Raw genomic sequence first — 14,368 nt, 5'->3', positions numbered from 1 at the left:
AACCGGACGACGTTTCGATACACCTCTCAAAGGACAGCAAAAGACGATGATACAATGTAAAACAAAGAATACACGAGGAAACGTCGAAAGGATATTAGAAAAAAATGCATCATCCACTTCAGTAGGAGTACAACTCATAACCGAGAAACTTGAAAGTATCATTCTTGACAAGGTAAAAGCTGAATTAGTGAAGACAAAAAAGGACCACCTAAGTCAACTTTATGAACCCAGTTTTACATTCAATAAGGGATGGAATGAGTAGAATATCAAACTTTCATCAAGCTGCGTGCAGTATAATGGTGTTATTGGGACGAAAATGGGTCTTAACGATTTGACAGTTGACATTAATGAAATTTATTGACCACGTCCATCATATATGCACAGCAGAAATGGAAATAAAGGACACTACAGACTCTTCTTCATCAACCGCTTTTCTCGATATTTTCCTTCAACGAAATCAACATGGACAACTTTCCACGATGATAAGCGAGATGATTTCATATTCCCTATTTTGAATTTTCCATTTCTGTATAGCAACTGCCTGCATCGCCAACCTATGGTGTCCACTTGTCGCAGTTAATTCAATATTTAAAGGCCTGTTTCCTTTATCAAGATTTTGGTGCAAAAAGTCGCTAATTGACAAACTCGGAACACAGGGTTTCAAAAGATGCAGAAGTTTTATGGTCGTCATGGTAATCTCATTGAGAAGCTGGACGTGTTTTTTGCTCGTTATTTGGCTTATTGGTTCCGTTATTGTATACCTGGTTATCATTGGAGAACATGTCGTTACATATTTAAACTGACCAAGATTTACGTCGTCGACGAAGCAGAAAATGCTTTATGTTCCGGAACACCTGGACTTATTCACTCTGTACTTTTTCAGGTGTCTCCGTGTAAATCTTTCATTTGTTCATGTGTTGCCCCAGTTTTATTGAATATGAGTTTGGGTAATGAGTATGTTTACAAATTGATATTTTCTTGGTTTTATTACACAATCGTTCATTTGCCTGATAGTGAAGTGTTTCAAATTTCACAAAAATATTTTTTAAGTCGCAGTTCATGTTAAAGATGCACATCTCAGAATATCCTAAAGCGTTTTGCTAATGTACTGTTAAGTATTAAAATAGCGTTAAGGGTTTTCAAATACCGATGCTTATGTCTTGTCTGAGTACCCAACCTTCGATGATAATACGAAACACTCAAAGTCAGGACTTAATTGAGCTAATATCTTATAGTGTTTACTTAGTAATAAGGGTGCTGGTCAAAATATACATTAAAGTTTATCATTGGATATACTGGATATAGGAATCGGATAAAAATCTTAATTACTTTTTGATTAATATTATGAATAATATTAATTTATTTCTGTAGGTGTCATGTGACTACGCCTAAACCCTGTAACGCCCGTAGCATGAAGATAGCCAAGAGAGGAAAAAAATGCGGTCAGCTTCATCCTAACGTGAAACGTTCAAGATTCATGAAGTGTATCAAGGCAAACCCGTTTCTGGCAAGAGCTATGTACGACGTCTGTGTTAAGGATTACTGCCACAGCTTCAAAAAGGGAAAAGTTAGAGAGCGGGTGCTGTGTAACGTGCTAGAGGGATACGCAGCATGGTGTAGCAGAATGAACAAACCAGTTAGGTGGAGAACGCCGTTTTGCAGTGAGTTGAATATTACACAATTCTGTTTAAGGGATATTCTGTTTGTATAAAAGGATTCTTTTTGTAAATTGGAAGATGTGGTAATGTGTATAAATTACCGTCGTATCATTTGAATTCAACGTATTGTCCTCATGACCAGCGTTATGCATCCACCTAGAGACGAAATCACAAATAAAAAATCTATAGATGCCGTTACTTAGGTGTAAGAAAGACGAAAGACAAATTTCTAAAATCAGATGGGGACAGAAGCTTGATCGTGTTCGTGTACGACCAACGGAAATTTAACTGTTTTCATTATCAAACATTTTGAAACCAGGATTTTGTTGAAAATGCAGGAATGGAGCTACATCAATAAAAATGCTTCGTGTGAAAATATATGTAATGTGCTGTTCAAACAAATACGCCCCAATTATGTCGTTCTGAAAAAAATTGCATCTTCGAATAATTTCAAAACTCATCTAACCTGATTAACCTCGTGACGATTTTTACATGGCTACGAATAAGAAATATATTTTTAAGCACTCATCCACATACAGGTACATTAAAGGTATAATACATGTTCATATTTGATATCTTTGCAGCAAACGTTATCTTCAACGCGTAAAATACAAATGTGACTAGCATTTATTTGATATAATACTACATGACCAACAATCATACGTAATAAAAGGTAACATGTTTCGATTTCAGGGAAGCGTTTGAATTGTCCCAAAAATTCTGTGTACCGAGCCATTACCAAGGGATGTGCAAACTCGTGCGTCAACAAGAGAGCAGCACGAAGATGTACGAGACCAAAGGTAGACGGATGTGTGTGCAAGGCTGGGTTTTTCGCAAGTGGGGACACATGTGTGCGCAAGACAGATTGTGGGTGTCAAGAAAATGGCAGATATTACAAGGTAATGGCGTCCTCTTTTACTTATCAATCTTCATCATATTCTTCTGCCATTTTACGTCTACAACATCGCAGTACCTATTGCTCTTTTTTGTAGCTGGGTTCCATTCGTCGTACTAGTGACTGCACTACTTTGGAGAAATGTGTCAAAAAGGGTAGAAAGGCCCGCTTTGAAGTCATCGAATCAGGAGAAAGATGTAATCAGTGGGCAACATGTAAAGTGGCGGATGGCTTTTACAACTGTGTCTGTGAACCTGGTTTCATTGGAGATGGATACCAAACATGCACACGTAAGAAACGTTTTCTATACGTCACAAATATTGGACATACAAATCATAGATGTCCACAAGGCAGTTTTCCTACGGGAGAATGGAATGGATAAAATTAGCAACTCTAGCGCAAATGTGGCTTTTGGCAACAATAACTTGTTTTGGGTCCAATGACTCCAATTTGTAAATAGTATAAAGGTAACACAGGAAACAATGATTTTTTTTTTCTGAAATTTTTGGTCATGTTTGAGATATACAAGTATAGCAGCTTGGTTATGAAAAATACGTCCTTTCATCTATATATATTTATAAACTACATAATAATTACTTATTATAGCAGAGGAAGAAAAAGTTCCTCTTATTTCTAAATGTGACTCCTATGGCTACCTAATCGCAAAATGCTAAAATTGCAAAAATACTACTAATTCCAACCTAACACCACAACTTTATAGAAGGGATTTATTTCTGAGCACCTGCCTTAAAATCAATAACATTGTCATTGGTAAAAACACTACTTACGTTTCAGCAAATTCCAACTCGGAAATCCTTCAAAACATGACCACGTGTAAACATTAGGAAAATGTCACTGCATGAAAAGCTAGTTTTTGGTGTGTAGACACAGATTCGAGAATGCCCACTTTGTGTACAATATATACGATAGCAGGTGATAGACACTGCTTGTGGACTTGAAGTCCCCGAGGTTTGCCGTAACCTGCTTGCCACGTTTAAATGGGGTTTTATCGAGGTAGACTGGAATCTTATCTGTTCTTAACGAAATGGCTTAAATGTGCTGTGAGCTTTGAATTAGGCTTGTTCACAGTTTATCTTTATCATACTTTTCTTCTTTACTTAAGTTTTCTGCTTTTCAAGAAATTTTAATTTTACCTGCTACAGTGTGTTATTAACTATTTAAGAACTTAGAGAGCTATTACGTCTAAATCCTTCTGCATGTTTACCCGCTTCTTACAGATTTGCTGCCCAAAAAATGTGGCATGTGCGTAATTTATCGTTGTCTATAGTTTTTACATGGATTAAGTTCCCACACTGCGACATAGTGGCATATTTCCTCTAATATCACGCACTTTTCTAATTCATCCTTGATACTGTCGGCGGGGTACATATTTTCCCCCTGAAGTATACCATAGTTCATGCTAGATTATTACATATGCTAGATACTTTTTCTAATGACTTACATCTGGGCTGTCTGCTGAATATACAGAATAGTTTTTTTTATTTCCCTCTAACTGGTGATATCAGTGGTATGATATATATTGCTTTTTCATCCCCCAAATTACATTGATATTACCCCGAAGGCAAATAAAGGTTACCATTCTCCAAGCACCTCATACTGAAGTTGCTCTCATGGATAGATATTTTACTGTCCCCAACCTCTGTCTTATATTGATATGCCCATAGGTAAACATATGTTACTATTCCCCTTCCGCCGACTAACACATTTCCATGGTTACAAAACACTTTATACGTGTTTAACCTATTACATATATTGATCTTTTTCACAGGCATATATAAATATATACAAATTTATCATTTGGTTATTTCTGTTCCGGATGGGTTTCCACTGTAATATTAAATACGTACTTCACTGTGTTTTACAGCTGAGAAAACATGTAACGTAGTAGAAACCACTAAAGACTGTGAGGCGACTGTGAAGCTGACAGGACGATGCATGTTCAAATCCAGACATAACAACGACTGTAATTATCTAGTGTACACCATGAAGGATCGATCCTACATCCATTTCACGGGAAAATCTAGTCACGTGACATTGATGGAGGGCAAAGAAACTTACGAGGATTGTGCATCGTTTTCACTGAATCACCACAACGCTACTGTCACTATCAAGGAGCGCGTGTGTAATTGTCCCGGTCACTAAATTGTAAAATACTAATAGCAGAAAGGTATGAAATAAAGTATTTAAGTGTGACAATGTTCATGGTGTTAAATTACTTAGTATGACATACTTGGATAACACTGAAATCAACAATAGAATAGAATAGTTTATCATAACTGCAACACGCAGTTCATGGAAGCGCAAATAACGACTCCATTTCTTTAAAGACAAACAACAACAAAATGATACCATCAACATATGTCATAACATACCCAACAAACCATACTGTCAACATGTGTTATAACATACGCAACAAACCATACTGTCAACATGTGTCATAACATACCCAACAAACCATACTGTCAACATGTGTCATAACATACCCAACAAACCATACTGTCAACATGTGTCATAACATACCCAACAAACCATACTGTCAACATATGTCATAATATACCCAACAAACCATACTGTCAACATGTGTCATAACATACCCAACAAACCATACTGTCAACATGTGTCATAACATACCCAACAAACCATACTGTCAACATATGTCATAACATACCCAACAAACCATACTGTCAACATGTGTCATAACATGCCCAACAAACCATACTGTCAATATATGTCATAACATGCCCAACAAACCTTACTGTCAACATGTGTCATAACATACCCAACAAACCATACTGTCAACATGTGTCATAACATACCCAACAAACCATACTGTCAACATGTGTCATAACATACCCAACAAACCATACTGTCAACATATGTCATAACATACCTAACAAACCATACTGTCAACATATGTCATAACATACCCAACAAACCATACTGTCAACATGTGTCATAACATACCCAACAAACCATACTGTCAACATGTGTCATAACATACCCAACAAACCATACTGTCAACATGTGTCATAACATACCCAACAAACCATACTGTCAACATATGTCATAACATACCCAACAAACCATACTGTCAACATATGTCATAACATACCCAACAAACCATACTATCAACATGTGTCATAACATACCCAACAAACCATACTGTCAATATATGTCATAACATGCCCAACAAACCTTACTGTCAACATGTGTCAATACATACGCAACAAACCATACTGTCAACATATGTCATAACATACCCAACAAACCATACTGTCAACATATGTCATAACATACCCAACAAACCATACTGTCAACATGTGTCATAACATACCCAACAAACCATACTGTCAACATGTGTGTGTCATAACATACCCAACAAACCATACTGTCAACATGTGTCATAACATACCCAACAAACCATACTGTCAACATGTGTCATAACATACCCAACAAACCATACTGTCAACATGTGTCATAACATACCCAACAAACCATACTGTCAACATGTGTCATAACATACCCAACAAACCATACTGTCAACATATGTCATAACATACCCAACAAACCATACTGTCAACATGTGTCATAACATACCCAACAAACCATACTGTCAACATGTGTCAACATGTCAACATGTGTCATAACATACCCAACAAACCATACTGTCAACATGTGTCATAACATACCCAACAAACCATACTGTCAACATATGTCATAACATACCCAACAAACCATACTGTCAACATATGTCATAACATACCCAACAAACCATACTGTCAACATGTGTCATAACATACCCAACAAACCATACTGTCAATATATGTCATAACATGCCCAACAAACCTTACTGTCAACATGTGTCATAACATACGCAACAAACCATACTGTCAACATATGTCATAACATACCCAACAAACCATACTGTCAACATGTGTCATAACATACGCAACAAACCATACTGTCAACATATGTCATAACATACCCAACAAACCATACTGTCAACATGTGTCATAACATACCCAACAAACCATACTGTCAACATGTGTCATAACATACCCAACAAACCATACTGTCAACATGTGTCATAACATACCCAACAAACCATACTGTCAACATGTGTCATAACATACGCAACAAACCATACTGTCAACATATGTCATAACATACCCAACAAACTATACTGTCAACATATGTCATAACATACCCAACAAACCATACTGTCAACATATGTCATAACATACCCAACAAACCATACTGTCAACATGTGTCATAACATACCCAACAAACCATACTGTCAATATATGTCATAACATGCCCAACAAACCTTACTGTCAACATGTGTCAATACATACGCAACAAACCATACTGTCAACATGTGTCATAACATACCCAACAAACCATACTGTCAACATGTGTCATAACATACCCAACAAACCATACTGTCAACATGTGTCATAACATACCCAACAAAGCATAGCTTAACTTTGTTTGATTCAGTACATTTTAGTAATATGTAATTTAATTCTCCAATGACAGCAACACCGGTAGGTTTTTTCTCATTGAATTAAGGATGTACACCTCTGATATTTGACCGGAAGTAGTTCATTATTCAATTGAAGATAAATCTATTTTCTGTATATTACACATTCTTAGTTGCACTTATGAGCTGAAAAAATTTTCATCACGTTTTAAAGAATTTTTACTTGAAGGCTTCAATTTAAGACGTCGTAGTTGATGGCCTGATTCGGTTAATATCGTCATCATTTTCAAAGTTTAGTCGCTGCTAAGGTATTTTTCTTGAATATAAATCTGGAAGTGCTGGGTACCAACAAAATCTTTGCCGAATTAACACTCAAATGATAAATTTCAAATTTGTGAACAACCGACAACTATTAGAGCTCGAAAACATGTACTTCAGCCTGTTTTTCGATCTCCGAACAAGAACTGGCCATGACAATAAATACAGCAAAAATTAATTGAAACAAGCCCCTCCAATTTAATCTTGAAAAATACACTCGAAATTTCTGTATCCAAGCACATTCTTAAAAACAAATTAAAAACATATTGTACTAGAATATGATCAAATAAAGATTTTGTCATTTTTCAAATTTTTCATTTTTTGGTTGCTATCCAGATTAAAGCATTTCACAACCTTATTTTCCAAATATCTAAGTATTAAACTATTAACTTTTAAAGAAAGACGAAAATGTATAGTTGTTGAGAAAATAACAAAAGACCGTAAAATTTCGAATTGCATGGAAACTCTTTTTCTTGCTACACGTATTCTGACGCCTGTGTCCGAAAAAGAAGTGTAGCAACAGATCTACAATGTAGCCTTTCCAAAAATCATCACCTAAACAACAGTTCAGTTCTGAATGTTTCGAATATTTCTCAAACGTGTAGATCCATAAACAAACGTGTATTAATACACACGCACATGATGTGTTATAAGTTGATACTTTTACTACAATTTAAAACGACTTTCTCACAACAGTTATAAACAGTTTTATTTAAATAACCGAGAACTGTATTAACGATTAAAGTAACGACCCATTAAATATAACAGGATTGATATCAATGATCACCAGCCTTTGGTGTAAACTTCTTTGATGTAGAAAATACGTCCAGGCTATTGTCTGACAGGTTGTTTAAGGCCATCTGCATCCAAATAAATAGCTAGTATTTCCGCCTTTTGTCCGTCTGTAAGCAGAAAAAAGTTTCCTCGATACATTATTCCATTACATTAAATGCAACCGAAAACAACTGTAAATCGGCAAACTATAACGTAATATCTGAAGTGAATAACGTTTTGAATCAATATCCATTTAAATCCCCCTACCCATGTTCTATACAATATCTTTACCTATGGTCCTAGTGGAGACCCTGTACAGTATTTTTACTTATGGTCCTAGTAGAGGCTGCTGTAAATGTTCTATACAATTTGTACTTATGGTCCTATTAGAGACTCACTGTTAATGTTCTGTACAATATCTTTACTTATGGTCCTAGTAGAGACTCGCTGTTAATGTTCTGTACAATATCTTTACTTATGGTCCTAATAGAGACTGGCTGTAACAGTTCTATACAACCTTTTTACTTACACTCTTCATAGAGGCTTGCTTTAGAGTGACTGGAAAAGAGAAAGACGGGGTATTTGGCATTGGTATCATAGGGACATTCTCCTTTTGACTCCGCAACAATCAGCCATCCTTCGTCATCTTTACATGAACTTGATGCCTTGTTAATAAACAGACGTCTGTTCACAAGCTCGTCCCTATTACGACAAAACAGTCTAATGTACAATCGGTAGAGCGGAACAACTGTTCAAAGTCTACAGTGTAATAGTTTATGTAAACCTTAAAATATATATAATGTCAGTCGTAGTGATGAATTCTTGGAGACTTTTTCTCTGAGATAGAAAATGTCCATCCATATCAGCGGCATTAACATAATTAATTGCTTAGACAAAGAAATCTAACAGACAATACCTAATGGACAATATCAAACAGCAAGGAAAATATCGAACTGCTAGTAAGCGGTGAAACTGTACAACAATTAAGCGGGCAGAGAAAAAATTTAAAAGCATTCATCAAAACTAAATATCAAGAAGGAAACAAAATAATGACCATGGTGGCGACCCAAAAGGGACTCCTATATTAGATTTCGTTCTTTTTACTGAAGAATTTGACTTCTGAAAAATGTTGAAATACTTTAAATTAACTGCATGTCTTCATCCATTCAAAATTATAACACGATTACGTAATTATGTGAAAAGTCATTGCTAATCGATGTTCTGTATATCGTCATTGGTTCGTTTGATCGGTGATAACCAAGGGTAGTGTTATTTCAGTGATATCATTCATTATTAGCCGATCGAATTAGATTATTACTTATTACATTAGGCTTAACAGTATACAGTGTTACACATGTCCCAAAATATCCGTGATCACGTAAGCTAACGGCTCGTTCGCATCGTGGACAAAAAGGCGGAAATGCAGAAAGAAGAGACAGGAAAATCCTTTTTGACACTGATGAGCTTACAGGGGTTTGTCTTCATTCACATATATAATATACGTATGTAACTTGATCCTGAAATTTAAAAGTTCGTACAGTAATTGTTGTGCCAAAAAAGATGTTCACAAGTGTAACTTTCGACTTCAGAGAGAAAGACACAAGCGTCATTGTCAATCAGAAATCTACACGACGACAACTACGACAACTACGACAGAGAGAAGTTGAGGATGAACTTAAAGTAAAGAACAAATTAAAAACCGAAGAAATCCGAACCAAACATATTATTTGCAACACAAAATCGTGCAAAATACCTAAACATGGCAAACAAATCCATAAACATTAAAATCAGAAAATATGGCTATATACTTATCAAAACATGAACTGGCTTCTCAGCAAGTATTTCTGATCGAGGTTATAGTAACTAACAGTTATTAGAAGACTGATCAGTGATTACACATAAACATCCATCACATTTTTGTTATATCTATCGATGTTCGACGGAGAAGATATGTTTTGTCTAGAATTCCAATTAGGCAGATCGATATCGTCACACCGATCGTACAGCTTATTGAAAGGCTGTTCCTGATGGTTTCGTTTTTGGAAAAGAACGAATTCAACGGGCGAAGAAGATAAAAATGGTGAATAAATATCTTACTTAACATAAACGTAAAATCAAAGAAAATGGCAATGGTCTTATCACATTGTTATGATCAACTATTTTTATACGTTCAATCTTGAATAACAAAACAAGAGGATCATGGCCATTGACGGTCATCGACGAATGGATGGACAAACCAAAGAACTCGTTGACGGTGGTCTGACAAATCTGACGAATTAAAATTAATAACATTCCTTGAAAGTATCAGAAACATCATCATTGGTAGTTTCTGTTCATAAAAATGTTGAATAATCATGTTACAAAATTGCGTCTGTGGTTATCATGATGAAGTTTTAATCAGGCTGAAAAATAACAGCAATTCGTCTCTTTTCTTAAAAAATCAAACTCTAAATAATTTTTCTCATTGGTGCTAATAAAACTTATTGAGCAGTAGTTCTAAATGAGCAATGTTGGATTTTGGAACTAAGCAAATAAATAACAATTGGTCAGTATATTCTCAGGTTCATTTCTTTCATATTTGATATAATTGCCACTCACTGATAATGTTTCAGGCCTAATTTGGTTGAAATCTACCTGGACATTAAAAAGGAGTAGCATTTTGAAGCAAAACATTGTCTGTCTCTTATAGGGCCCTGCTTTCAGGTGCCTAGGGGTCAAATCAACTCTCGTTATTTAAGAAATAATTACCTTCTTTCAAAGACCAAGTTTAGTTCGAATCCATTCAAGCATTCAGAAAGAGTAGCATTTTGAAGCAAAACATTGTCTAACTTGCCCTTTTTGTGCCCTACCTCCATGTCCTTTGACGTCGAATCAACTTTCTGAATTTAAGAAATGATTGCCCACTCTCATTGATGTTTCAGGCCAAATTAGGATAAAAAAATTTCAAGCATTAAGAAAGAGTAGCATTTCGAAGCAAAACTCGTCTAATTTCCCCTTTTTGTGCCTTGCCATCAACTTCCTATGGATCGAATCAATTTTTTTAATTTAAAGAATTAATTGCCTACCCTAACTGATTAATCAGGCCAAAAGTTGTTGAAATCAACCCAGGCAGAAAGGAGGAGCGGGGTTTTACATCTAATTTCAGAACCTCACCCTTTGGGGCCCCGTTATTAGACCCCTAGGAGTCGAATCATAATTCTGAATTTAAGATGTGATAACGTTTACCAAATAATGCATAAACCAAATTTGGTTGGAATACGTCCTGGTATGAAAGAGGAGTAGGTTTTAAAGAAAAAGTTTACGCATGACGAACGACGCACGGCGGACGGCACACAACGACGGACGAAGCACGATTGCTATAGGTCATTTTGACCCTTCGGGTCAAACGATCTAAAAATCTACAACTGTCATTCTGAGAATGGCTAATACCACTGCAGATGCAAAGACCTATATACTATATACTAGATTTGCACAAAAATCAGTTACAATTGAAATTAAATGTTTGATATTTCGTAATACACTAATATACAAAATTAGGTAAAAATCAGTCAATATCTAAATTTCAACCAATAAGAGGCCACAATTATCCTTAGCAAAGCCTACACTGTGATGTTTTCCATCCCCTACTCTCCCTATAAAGCAAATTTGGTCAAGATCGGGCATTATCTAAATGTCAACCAATCAGAGGCCATCAGTTGCCGTAGCATGGTTGTCATGGCAATGAAAACAAAGTGATATTTGTCAGCCACTTATACCCATATATATAAAATTGGTAAAAATCGGATAATATTTAAATTCTAACCAATCAGAGGTCAGTAAAGTGTTGTCATAGCAACTGTTTCTGAAACAGCTAATGTATCCTACTTAGTTATACCATTTAGTCAAATGATAAAATCTGCTGATGTTTTATATCCTGAAAATGAAGCGTTTCTTAATTTGAAATTGGGTTAATGCCCTTAGAATAAACAATGTGTGTAAATATAAACTTTATTTTACAATAAGTGCGAAACAATGTCTTATACTAATCACTCTAGCTGGTCCGGATGTAAGCACTCAAGGGCTTTTATGAAACTGGAGTACCTGGAAAAAACCACTTTGTCGGGCAGGTGCCACTCGACCACCTTCCCTCTTTTACATCGTTATTGTCGTCTTGTAGTTTTCTAATTTGGATATTGGTGCTCTTTTAATGTAAACGCGAACAATAACAGCCTACGAACAAACAAACAGGACAGTATCCGACCACAAACAGTGTCAACATGGTTAGTATGGTATTGGAAACACCTCACATATTACTTACTTGCGGCCAAAAAAACTGAAGAAGTCACCACGAGTCCGTATATCCGTCCAGGAAGACGACAGTACTTTTTTCCTATTGAACCAGTTTGTTGCCTCGGTGTCTTTGCCGTCGAATATTATAAATGCTACCGGTACGCTTCCTTTATATAGCTCTAGTTTCACCTTAGCAAAAATAAAACACTTCGCATACACAGGCGGCTTTGTCATTTTCAATAGATAGATATTAGCCTTATTACATATTTAAACAATCATAATGTTATTAGCAAATTGCAGTAAATCATTGGGTTAGGGTGGCATTTTGATTCGGTAGATAAAACATGGTATCATATCAAGTATCCTTATTAGTGAGTCTTCCAGGAAGTGGATAGATAAGCTTATGACATACCTATAAGTTCTGGCTACCCCGTGTTTACTTATACATTATTACTTTATTGTTCATATATTTTTTCCTGCATTACGCAAACAACGAACATTTGTTTCTTAGGATCCAGTATCAACATTGGACCATATCGTCAATATTACTTACTAGATTCTATCTGTCACACTGAGTAATACGTGTCATATCGAAGTCTTCCTATATTGCGATCCGAATACTTGTGCGTCTGTTATTGCTGTCTAAATGTTTTCTTCACTTTCTTCTGTCTTTACTTTTATTTGATGGAATATTTAAATTTGTCTTAAGAAAGAATGATAATAACCTTTAAAAGCTAAATTCAAAATGAGCGAGTTCTTTACTGTAGTAATAATGAAGATATCGTTTGTATAAAACATGAACAAAAGAAAGATTTGCACGGAGATTTCTGAAAAAGTACTAGGAAAGTAAGACCAAGTGTTCTAGAAGATTAAGTGTCTCCTGCTTTATCGGCGACACGCAGCATGTAAACCGCGGTCAATTCAAGTAAGTAATGTCACGTACTCAAATGAGGACAAGGTACACAACAACGGAATCAACAGGCAATTTAACGAGCATTAAACAAGTCCATCTCATATCACACAAAGAAATATAATATTTCTCAATGAGATAACTATGGCGACCATAAAACTTCCCCAAAAATTTTTCATCAACCTGCATCTTTTCAAACACTATGTTACAAGTTTGTACGTCAGATGTACGAAAATCGTGATAATGCGAACAGTCAATTGAATATCGACTCAACTGTGGCATGCAGGTACCATAGGTTGGAGATGCAATGATATTGCTATCCAGAAATAGAAAGTCTACAAATCATCATGTTTATCATATAGCTTAGTGGAAATCTGTCAAGGTAAGCAGCTGATGTAGAAGTCATAATTTCCAACTCTGGTGGATATATACGATGGACGTGGTCAATAAAATTCTTGTTATTTAAAGGCAAGAGGTCAATATATCTAAAAGTGAAATTAAACGACTTTCAAAGGTCTTTGTGGCCTGATTTGGTAAGCACTTTAATAGATTCAGTCTCGTATGAAAACAATAACAAGTCAGCCAGCAGAGTGGCGCAGTTAATTTCCATATGTGTACGAACAGTCTGTTACCACCAAACTCGACAAAGAAGTCATTTTTATGATATCGTCCTGCATGTATTTCTTCTTTGATTTGAATTTGATTTTTTTTTACGAAATACGCTTCAGTATAGTTCACAGTCATATAATACAATTTGTACCGCCGTTAAATTTTCTTGAAGAGGAGAGCTCTCATAACAAGTGTAAGAACAAGAAAGTAAGTCACCTTACGGTAAGGTATTTATTTTCAAAGTTGATGTTTCGTTCATTTACATCACAGCCAAATTTGCTACCTTATACAATCTAATGATATTGAAGTTTGTGATAGGTTGATAACTCTAACTGATTTCGACATTATTATTTCCAAAGTGAATCTGTTCAAGACTGTGCAATGAATCATTTAGAGGGTTTACTTATACGTATGTTAACAGCACTATTGTG

General features: G+C 35.6%; 2 protein-coding genes across 2 annotated transcripts in view; one reads left to right on the top strand and one right to left on the bottom strand.

The window, feature by feature from the left end:
- The first annotated feature begins 1,516 nt into the window (after positions 1-1,516).
- On the top strand, positions 1,517-4,716 carry LOC132543400 (alpha-tectorin-like). Its single transcript, XM_060206900.1, has 4 exons — positions 1,517-1,661; positions 2,352-2,557; positions 2,651-2,843; positions 4,439-4,716. Exons 1-4 carry the CDS (start codon positions 1,517-1,519, stop codon positions 4,714-4,716), a joined length of 822 nt encoding a protein of 273 aa, XP_060062883.1.
- Positions 4,717-8,206: 3,490 nt separating this feature from the next.
- Positions 8,207-14,368, bottom strand: part of LOC132543414 (uncharacterized) — a 30,705-nt gene continuing 24,543 nt past the window's right edge. Inside the window, exons 8-10 of the mRNA XM_060206916.1 lie at positions 12,447-12,607; positions 8,679-8,851; positions 8,207-8,277 (exon numbers count right to left, since the gene is read on the bottom strand). Of these exons, the coding sequence (XP_060062899.1) occupies positions 8,207-8,277; positions 8,679-8,851; positions 12,447-12,607 (405 nt within the window). The remainder of the gene's footprint in view (positions 8,278-8,678; positions 8,852-12,446; positions 12,608-14,368) is intronic.

This window comes from Ylistrum balloti, unplaced genomic scaffold (genome assembly GCF_031769215.1).
Source record: "Ylistrum balloti isolate Yb309-2 unplaced genomic scaffold, AGI_CSIRO_Ybal_v1 Utg369754, whole genome shotgun sequence".
NCBI classification, from domain to species: domain Eukaryota; kingdom Metazoa; phylum Mollusca; class Bivalvia; order Pectinida; family Pectinidae; genus Ylistrum; species Ylistrum balloti.
This window is presented reverse-complemented; position numbering and strand designations above follow the sequence as displayed.

Bases quoted from the DNA above. Each gene is read 5' to 3' on its own strand.
- LOC132543400 (XM_060206900.1), top strand. From the start codon at position 1,517: ATGTACGACGTCTGTGTTAAGGATTACTGCCACAGCTTCAAAAAGGGA. The intron at 1,662-2,351 runs GTGAGTTGAATA...TTTCGATTTCAG, and splicing joins GTGGAGAACGCCGTTTTGCA to GGAAGCGTTTGAATTGTCCC. The intron at 2,558-2,650 runs GTAATGGCGTCC...TCTTTTTTGTAG, and splicing joins AAAATGGCAGATATTACAAG to CTGGGTTCCATTCGTCGTAC.